This window comes from Leguminivora glycinivorella, chromosome 22 (genome assembly GCF_023078275.1).
Source record: "Leguminivora glycinivorella isolate SPB_JAAS2020 chromosome 22, LegGlyc_1.1, whole genome shotgun sequence".
Taxonomy (NCBI): domain Eukaryota; kingdom Metazoa; phylum Arthropoda; class Insecta; order Lepidoptera; family Tortricidae; genus Leguminivora; species Leguminivora glycinivorella.
In genome coordinates, this window is record NC_062992.1 from 6138272 (window position 1) to 6149100 (window position 10829).

At 39.2% G+C, this 10829-nt stretch overlaps 1 protein-coding gene across 2 annotated transcripts in view; it reads left to right on the plus strand.

Annotated features, from left to right (window-relative positions):
• LOC125237746 (ras-responsive element-binding protein 1-like) overlaps positions 1 to 9596 on the plus strand; it is a 31392-nt gene extending 21796 nt beyond the window's left edge. For both annotated transcript variants that reach the window (XM_048144916.1, XM_048144917.1), the window contains exons 3-6: positions 2627 to 5330; positions 5897 to 6530; positions 6817 to 7031; positions 7508 to 9596. In XM_048144916.1, the coding sequence (XP_048000873.1) occupies positions 2627 to 5330; positions 5897 to 6530; positions 6817 to 7031; positions 7508 to 7766 (3812 nt within the window). In that variant the 3' untranslated portion in view covers positions 7767 to 9596. The remainder of the gene's footprint in view (positions 1 to 2626; positions 5331 to 5896; positions 6531 to 6816; positions 7032 to 7507) is intronic.
• The last annotated feature ends 1233 nt before the right edge of the window (positions 9597 to 10829 follow it).

A 10829-nucleotide genomic window follows, 5' to 3' on the forward strand; every position in this document is an offset into this window, starting at 1 on the left:
TGTGTTGCAATTGTTTTGCGCCAGTCGACAGTTTTAGGCGAAAACAATGTTTCATTGATAAATCGTAATCGGATTCGGTCGGAAATCGTTGGTTTTGTAGGAAATACTGTTTTCATAATATCCTGGAATTCAAAAATGGACATTTTGTTTTGAAGTTTTTACAGTTATCCGGTTTTTTACTTGGGTACCAATTGACATAGTATTACCAAAAAAGATAGAGAGTTACTGTCGAAGTAAAATGTGTAATGACAGTGCATAAACGGCGATCTCTTGACACATGCTTAAAACTTTTGAACCTCAGTTTTGACAATTTGGCCCATATTCTTAGCTTGATATGTTTTATAATGTCAAATATTAATATTAGCGCCATCTAGCTGAGCGTACCCCAAAAATGTAATGCCATCTAGGCCACCGTGCCTTTTTCTGTATGGTACTGAGGTACGTTTTTTTCTTAGACTATCTGTCTATACGGAGTTATGTCTTTGGTATTACCTAATTACGCTCAGTAATCAGTAATCAGTAATTCTTTATTGCTATCATAGGTACATAAGTTGGTACATTTCAGTAGGTAGGTATAGCACAGCTATGAACCCTGTAAGGGCACTGCAAATATAGTTCTTAATAACTAAAAATCTTAATACATTCAAATAATAAAAAAAAACCATAAACGTTCGTTCTATAGAATTTACGTCAAAGTCACAGTATACATACACGGTGTAACATTACGAAACCGAAAGATTTTAACAGTGTTTTTCAGATCACATTTAAAGACTAGAATCATAACTTGTAAGTCAAATATTGTAAATATAAAACCTAATCCCAAATATCCCAATTTAGTAAATGGCAAATATCTCTAACCTCTTCCTACTTTAACAGAACTTACACTATGTAGAAAATCCTTCAACTGTAAGCATTGAGGTATAATGTACGTTAGTACATAGTTTCATGACTGTAAGTACCTAGTTTATTTATCAGTATCAAAATGACCTGTTACTTTTTTAAAGTTACCCCAAAGCACTTTACCAACATTTTGACACTTGTTTCACTAATTCGCGCTCAAAGAACAATTTAAATTTACATCATACTAGAATCTATAATAAACCTGTGTTTGTCACTTTTGCGTACGGACCCAACTGCCTAAACTTTAGAGCCTAAACTTCTGAGTCATGACATGGCTCTGTCAATCGGGAATTCACGATGACAGGTCCATTTGACCATTTCAGTGTTTTATCATATAATGAGACTCAGGTACACTGTTGATGATTCATTAACTTGTTAGTAAAGTGAAAGTCCCCTCGGTTCCCTCTTACTAAAAAATACTTACTGAGTTGTAAACTCACAAATAAAAATCTCTACGAAAAAAGGCAAAAAGTTTAAAATTTGGTTTGGTTAATATGTCGAGAAATACCTAATTCATTTCTACGTAAAGAGTGATTTAAGAGATATAATATATATACCTATTTATTGCAAGGAAACTGCAAAAGCACTATAACCTTTTAGTGCAGGGAAAAGACAAATAAATCTAACCTTGAATAAGGATTTTCCAAAATCTAACTCAAAGCTGAAATCGAGGATGAAAGTAGGTACCTAGGTACCGACTTCTGACCAAAATTCCCGAATATTTTCTAGGCATATTAGAGAGATAATAAGATATAACTCTACTCGTTTATTCGTTAATATCGTAATTTATATTAATTATATTGTAGCTAAGTAGTAAGTACTAGCTACTTCACTGCGATCTCGAATGTAAACAATATAGGTACCTAAGTTATAACCGAGTATCTAATCGCTTGAAACATATTTTCAGTACCTATGTTTCAAGCGAGCAAAGTCTGACACGTAAGTCGCTCATTACTGCCGAAGTATCGATTACAAATTATCTTTCTTAATCTAAATACCTAAAGATAATGCCTGCTATTGAGCGCGCATCCGAGAATAGCCATAAAAACAACGATATCTTCTAACCTGACTCACCTGCAAATATCTATAACTGTATGTATATTCTAAACGTGTCAGGAGAAAAGGGCGTATATAAACTACAGTCTTCTAAACATAGGACGTTTTAGAATAGACAAATGTATAGGCTTTAGCAGAGAGGCTAGGGTGTCGACACGCCGCTATTGATTTTTATGCCCTAACCACGGCAGACTATGCAAATAATGAAATACCTACGTCGTTGAAACACTTGTGTACGTGCGACAGAATCTTTCGAGACAAAGGGCATGAATCAGACAAAAAGCTTTGTTTTCTAACTAATAGCGATCGATATTGTTGTGGACTCGTTTCATGTTTGACTGCGCGCGCCATCTGTTGCCAGGTAGCAGAACTTGCCACAAAGAAAGCAGTTTCAAAGATTGTTTAGCGTAATTTTAGTTAAAACCCGGCTTAGTAACATGACGAATTGAATAATACAATGCAAATCTATTAACTGATTGACGTACGTGTAACCTCGCACCCACAATGAGTGTTACATCTCATTGTATTATTTTAATAAAACCATCTACATTAGTATTACCAACGAACCGGCTGAGTCACCCATTGTAGAGTTTTCTTGGAATAGGAAAATGAAAGCAATGCGTTATTCAAACAGAGAATCAATCGTAATCACACTGTTTTGTCGTTGCAGAAATCAAAACAGAAGAAGTCATCAGGGAGGCGAAGATCGAGGCGAACGAGATGGAAGATATGAGGGCGGACAAACAGGAACCTAGAGTGACAAGGACAACAAGCATCGACAGCGACAACCGCTCAGACAGGAGCGAGGAGGAGGACTCTAGAAGAGCACGCAAACGGGCAGCGTCCACATCGCCATCCCCGATGCCTCTCGATAAAAGATTCGCGCGATTCGAGTGCCCTAAATGCGGCCAACACTTCGAGTCCGGCAACGCCTGCGATCTCCACCGCTTCACCGTCCACGGAGACGAAACGCGCGGCTTCAACGATCTCACTTTCGTAGATTTCTCCAGCAAAAAGTTCCCCGAAATAGCTCGAGGCGTCTGCGAGCGAAACCCTCATATTTCCATCACGGAACAGAGGTACCGATGCGAGATGTGCTCTAGAGACTTCCCGTGCAGGCAGGCCTTGGATATACACAGGAAAACCTGTGCTGATTCCGTCAGTGTGCAGAGCCCGGAACGCATAGACCGTAGAGAAGACTTCTTTGCCAAACTCGACTTGAGAAACCGATACGGTATTCCCGGCACATTAACCCCTCCTATGGAACGCTTCACGCCCAAATTCGAAGATTCTCACTACACAGGCAACGGCATCCGTCACATTGACGCCGCAAGAGACTTGGCCGATATCCAATCCATCTTAAACGTAACTTCAACTGGAAGTCTCTTAGAAAGACTTACCGGTACTAGAGTGCCTTTGGAAAGTTCAGCCTTAACCCCTCCGGATACTGTCGGTAAAGAGAGAGAACAAGAGGAGACGCAAGACAACTTCGCTGCTGAATTCAGGCGAATGAAGCTCAGAGGTGAATTCCCTTGTCGGTTATGCCCAGCCAAGTTCCCTAATCTTCGAGCTCTGAAAGGCCATAATAGAGTTCATCTTAGTGGAACCGGACCCGGCCCGTATCAGTGCAACATGTGCCCTCACGCGTCTCTAGACAAAGCAGCTTTGGTAAGACACATGAGAACACACAACGGTGACCGTCCTTACGAATGTGCCGTCTGCAACTACGCCTTCACTACCAAAGCTAACTGCGAACGGCATTTGAGGAATCGTCATGCCAAAGTCACTAGAGAAGACGTCAAGCGCTCAATCATCTACCACCCTTCAGAGGACCCTAATAATGATGAGGTCAACTCCAAGCTAGCTCGTGATGAAGTGAAGAGATCTCTAGCTTTCCAATCACCGCCTGAGGCCGACAGGCGCCCTGAACCCACCGGACGAGACACCCCTCTGTCTCATTTCACGCCTAGTTTCATCACTGATAGGCACCCCGTCGCATCGTTAACTCCAAAACCTTTAGTGGAACTACCTATCATACCTAGAGACCCTGAGCCTCCAGCGCCTAGGATCAAAGTAAAAGGCATCGGGCAGCTGAGGCAAATACCCGAGTTCAGACCGCCAGAATTCCCTATTAAAACCAACGATGAAGTTGATAATTATGATGAAGAGACGCCAGTGGATCTCAGCACCAACGATAATTGTGACGTTCTTGATCTCAGTAAGAAGAAGCGTGATGTGGAAGAAGAAGTGGAACCTAAGAATAACTCTCGACCGGCGTTTGAAGCTGATCCCGCCGCAGTCGCCGCGTCCACTTACGAAAAGGCTCAATTCCTTCTAGCTCAACAGAGACTCTTTGAAACCTCTCTCCCTAAAATTGATCCCTCATACTACGCTACTCAGCTATCGCAGCTGTACGCATCCGTCCCTGGACTACCAGGCTTACCCGGCCTACCGCCGTCCTTTCCTATCAACCCCTACTTTCTCCAACCATCTTTTTTTCCCCACCCATCTGATTCCCAAGAGCTGGCGGAAATAAAGCAGCGTATCCAGAAGGAAATAATCCGTGGCTTGAGCATGTCTGGTGGTAGACTCGTAACTAGTGAACAGGAACCTCAGCCTAAACTGGAACCGGAGGAAGAGGAGCCGACTAGGGATAGTTCTCCAGTCCCGCCTCCCCGCCCTGAATCTCCTCCTCGGCCGTTGAACAACCTCATCCAGCAGAATGACTCAGTCAAAATGGTGATCAAAAACGGCGTGCTAATGCCTAAGCAGAAACAGCGGCGCTACCGCACGGAAAGACCGTTCTCATGCTCGCAATGTTCAGCTCGCTTCACTCTGCGCTCGAACATGGAGCGCCACGTCAAACAGCAGCACCCTCAACACTGGAGCGTGCGGCGGCCGGCGCCAAGAGCGCCTCCGCCATACCCAACATCAGACTCTCTAGCTGACCGAGTTAAGTTCGCGCTTCTAGCTCGGCATTTAGAGCGACCTATTCAACAAGATCGCTCACCAGTCCGTCGCGATTCTGACGAAGTTGCTGATAACGAGGAAGATGAAGACGACACTCTAGTTATAGATGAGGAGCCTGAACCTGAAGTTAAAACTGAACATCGAGCGGCTCATTTAGTCGCCGAAGAAATCTTAATGGCTTCACGTCAACAGGAGTTACATAAGGACTTTGATCTCAAGATTGCTGGGAACCTGATCAACAAGCCGGTGCCTATAGCGGAGAAGACTGAAGGTCAGGAGGTCCAGGCGCCGGTGGAGCCGCTGATTGTGCCGGTGGTGCCAACCAGGAGTGATGAGGAAGAAGATGAGGAGGGCCTGGTGGCGTCGACTAGCGAGGGGAACAACTCCGGGAGTGATGAAAACAAGTAAGTACATATTGGTCGCTTAATAATTTAATGTGCTGATTTATTTTTTACTACCTAGTGTACCTACCTAGAAACCCCAAGGACCCAATAAGGCCACTTGAGTATTCTAGGTGTATATTTATTTAAACACTGTACGTTTGATAATTATTTTTATAAAGTTACTTACAGTTATCTTGGCGGATTATCACTAAAAAATTCTAACACAAACATACTATAACACCACAGTCTTGAAGCACTTAAATAAATTCACTTTTACTCACTGAAAGATATATAACACGTATTTTGACACACGTATTTTTGCAAGATATTGTTATTTACACATTTTGATAACTCAATGACAGCAAACAGACTGACATGTGAAAGAAGAAAGAAATTAAATTGTCAAAACGACAGTAAAAAGGTCACAGTATAACAGACAATTCCAACAAATAATTCTTGTCACACAAACACGTGGAAAAATTATGAAAGTACTTAAAACTTTTTTTTGTACCTATTCGTATTCCTTTACTTTATAGCATTATAGCTTTAACAATCTCAAGCTATTCTTACGAAACACTTCATTTCAGATCCGACGCTGACAACGCTCAACCCCCCAAGAAGAAATCCGCCTACAGCCTCGCACCAAACCGGGTATCTTGCCCCTACTGCCACCGAAAGTTCCCCTGGTCATCCTCCCTTCGTCGCCACGTCCTTACACACACGGGACAGAAGCCATTCAAGTGCCCCCACTGTCCTCTACTCTTCACCACCAAATCTAACTGTGACCGTCATTTGCTGAGAAAACACGGAGGTTCAGCAAGAGCTATACTAGCCGAGCCTATACCTGAAGCAGTATCACCTCCAAGCGATGTCAGAACCGTGCCTGAGAGACCGTTCAAATGCGCCTCATGCCCTACAAGCACATTCTCTTCTCTGGAAACTTTAAAAAAGCACATGTCTTCGCGACATGGTACTGGAGAATCCCAACCAGTATCCCCCAATCCTGAAGATGAAACTGCAAATGGGGAGCTAGCCTTCAAATGCCATCTTTGTGAAGGGTCTTTCGGAGATAGGGGAGGAGCGTTAAGACATCTGGCGAGCGTGCATAGCGCGGAGTATGACCAGCTGGTCAGCAAGGGAGCGCTGGATGCGGCTAGTGATCGAAGTGAAAGTGCTGACGATGATGAGAAGGGGAAGTTCCCGGATCATGCTAATAGAAAGGTTAGTTCCTTTAATCTTGTATTCTTATCTTACAAATCCTGATGTTACTTGCCCTTTTGGTGATTTTGAAAGACAATGGTAGAAATTTGTCGCTTCCACACTTTGACCTCTTGACTCTCATATTAGATGTTCGAACATAAACGTAATTCCGTGGGAAATCTCTGTTAAGTCAAAACATTTACGATGTGCCCCATTATTTTACTTCATCCTAGCAGACTTTAGAAAATATGTTTATTACCAAGGACCTAAAAGAAGATCAAAATCTCTAACCCCCCCTTTTCTGCAGGTTGTATGCGCCTTCTGCGTGCGTCGTTTCTGGTCAGCCGAGGACCTGCGTCGCCACATGCGTACTCATTCTGGGGAACGGCCCTTCGCCTGCGACCTCTGTCGGCGACGCTTTACCCTGAAGCATAGCATGCTGCGGCATAGGAAGAAGCATCGGGATGAGACTGATGATGAAGAGCCTACTCCGCCGGATACCCCGCAGAATGTTGGCAATGGGTAAGTTTCTAAGCTTTGAGAGTTTGTACTGCTCATAACTTCCAGCGCTGAACTTCCAAACTTGGTAGCATAGGAGTTGGTCCACGCTCTAAATGGGTAAGCCTTTATTGGACTTCTGCAGGAGACGGTTTACATTGAAGCAATAGCATGCTGCGGCATATTGACTGTGCACCTGCAGTACCTAAGTTACTATTTAAATGGTAATGTCTGTAACCATCTGTTGGTATGTAACAAAGAAGCATTTTGATTCGATAATTTTACGTCTTCATACTCAGTTAAAGAATGCAGGCTTAGGTGTGCCAACAGTGTTGATGACTGTAAGAAATCTCAGATAAAATCAAGATCCAATTCCAAGATAATGACGCAAATCGATATCTTTACACTTCGTAGAGCAAATCGGTCGTACTTTGATCCGACCGACTGATTTTATCCTGTACGTTTCTACGAATATCATTGAAATTGAATTATTATTTCAGATACAGCTACCACGACGACGATGGTTCCGGCAACGAGATCCCGAGCAACGTGAACAACAACAACTCTCCACCTTCGCACTATGACAACAAGCTCAAGATCCAAATGACATCCCGCAAATACTCCTCAGAAACCGAAAATGACACCGAAAATGGCAGCGATCTCATCGGAAAACTACTAGGGATCCCCGACAAGACCATCATCAACAAACTGCTCTCTTCCCCAGACGAAGCAGCGAAGTTCCTAGGAGTAAACAAATGAGAGTACGCTATAGTCTTCGTGATGCCCGCCACTCTCGTACTGGCCCCGCGAGGACTAAAACTGCCGCTCCAAATTCAAACGTCAACGAACGTTACAACGCCATCTAGCAACGAGTAGACGCACTAGCGTATTTTATTCGCGTTATAAATTTTATTGTGTGTGTTTCAAATATATCGCTATTCGATAACTAGGTGCCTTTAGCTGCCTTAAATTATATTGAAAGTGTAAACCGTCCTTTTCTGCCTTAATTGTGGGTGTAACAACGATTTATTTAGTGCCAGTTATAAAAGTACATAATTGTATTTTTATCTGTAATTATAATTAGATGTACATTAAATATAGGGACTGAATACTGTGTAGTATCTTGATATTTAACTGTTATATTGAACAGCACGTTTCAGTTACTGGGTTTCGAGCTATGAAACAGAATTTATTGCATTTCCATCTAGTCGCATAATTTCCCACTTTGGTCTTATTTTCATGCTTTTTTCGAACGTAGTGAAGTCCAGCCAAAAACTTGAAGCAAATCCAAAATTTCTAGTCATTTACCTAAACATTATTCTTATATCGAACCTAAGCTATGATACCAAAAGCGAGTAATTTTTAAATTTCATGTAAGTAATGTAAGTCAGTTATAAAATAGACCTCATAATACCAACCAATGAATAGACCTAGATTTTGAATTAAGAACTTGTAATTTCATCTTTCCTATTTCTTCAAAAATGTTTTAAGTAGGTCTCATCTTAGCGCACTTATTATTAATCGTAAGTACTTAAATGAATGACATTTTATTTGCTCAAAATCAGCATTTCTTTACAGCGAATTTTAGATACTTCATAGTTATAATTATGGATAAATATTGTAAGGTTAATATAATAGAATTCGAATGCAAATTAAGTTTATGCTTGCAACCAAAGGTGGACATTAGTTTACCAGATTGGTAAGAAATTTTATTAAATTTATTTGTTAGTTTTTGAGAAACGTTTTGTTTTATTTCTACATGTCTATCGGTGGGGCAATATATTAATATTAAAGGGTTAAAAATCCTATAGATTAGTCTTAGTTTAGTTTTGAGTCTCCTTCAGTGGATTGACAAATCATACGCTAGAATATACCTAAGTCCAATTGTGCTTTGTATATTTTGAATTGCTAATAAAATACCAAATAAAATATATATTAGGATTTAAACTTATTACTTAGATGTTAAATGTATATTATGAGTAATCCTATGTTATTTTCTCTAAAATCTGAATATAAGCAATATAGTAAGTCACTGTACGTTTTTTTAGCGTTTTAATTAGATATTCTTAATTGATACTTGTTTTAAAATAATAATTAATAATATATCGTATACCAAAGTAAGTTAATTCTAAGTTGATACAAAAATCCTGCTTCATGTCAATTATAGTTAGAAAAAAGAGAATGTTCTCGAGATAATGTTGTGTAATTATTTATTTAAATTTAAATTATTTGCTACTTTTACTTAGGGCCATGTGCATGACTTTTTATTTTTTGTGTCACCTTATTCATAAGTATTGGTAGTTACTTAATTAGAAAATAAAAACTTAGGTTAGTTAATATTTAAGAGTGGCAACACCGCTTGGCCTTTCAATCGTAGTATTTGTGTGTAGTGTGTCGTTTTTAATAATTACTATTAACTATTAATAATGAATAATTATAAATTTAAATATATATCAATACTGAATATGTGACTTATAGTTCTTGAATTTAAATGTAGTAAAATGTTTACTATTCACTTTATGCCTGTCTTTCTTTAATGCAATATGGGTGTCGTTTTAAAAACGTTTTTGTGAATTAAATTTTGTGTATAATAAATACAAATGTTTTATTTTCTGACTCTCTTAAGACCTTCTTTTATAGTAAAAAGATAAGTAGAATCAAGTAGAACTCAGCAATGAAACCTACAGACATAAAATATTCTAATTCTCTAATAATCAGTGATGTGCCGTTCCGGGGAAAATTCCCTGGGAGAGCTAATATTTTTTTTATGTGGAATACTCCTATAGAGTATACGGAGACATGTCTTTGATATAACTAGACTCATGTATCCCACAGTCAAACTGTGCAAACAGTTTTTAAGGAAGTTGTATTTATTTTTAAGTCCTTGTGTAGAAATGCTTTATTGAAAAAATTATACATATAGGGAGCCGATTTTTTTAATTACAACCTAATGCAGCAATAAAAATTGGATTAATTACCTATTGGAGATACGTATTATTGCAAGAAATCCAAAAAACGTGCGGTTGTAGTAAAAAAAAAAAAAGTAAAAAGTAAAAATATTTATTTACCAAAATGAATAAATTAACAGTAACAGTTGGCAGTGACTCCCACACTAGGCTGAGCCTGTATCGTGGAAGTCGTTAAATTGGTTGTATTTTAAAAATTGGCGCCCAGAACATAATGTGCATTTGCAGTCAACATAAATGCTTTAAAACGTCACTAATTAGTTTCTTTCTTTATTTTCCCAAGAATATAAGTGTAGGTAAATTAATAGTTACTTTATTAAGTATTTAATTGAGGATGTTGCTGCCATCTAACGGCGAATAGCAATAAATTTTGTTGAGACTACTCGCTACTAGATGGCATTATAAAATATTACCATATGTAAAATTTCGAAACCATAGTATATTTAAATTATTAATGTTTTATGACATATGTAAATATGTTTACGTACATATATTATACATATGTAATATATATGTCTTTGCGTGATCAGGTAAAAAATATATATTGCTTTTCTAACAATTAATTTCAGAACGCATCGGAAGCCCACTTCAGCCGATTCTAACCAATCAGCGATCTAGGATACCGGTGTAAAAAAATACTTCATTTAATAGGGAAAATATTTTACAAACAACATTGACACTTTCATTACAAGTAATAAAATGTACAAGCATATTATAATCTAATAGTTTTACCCATGCATTCGTTCACTTGAATTATTTCCTGAAACGACCGAGTGAATTTAGAAAAGTTATAATATATATTACTTACAATACAATTTGATCCCCGTACAAACTTTTATCCCTCTTTTAACCCCCT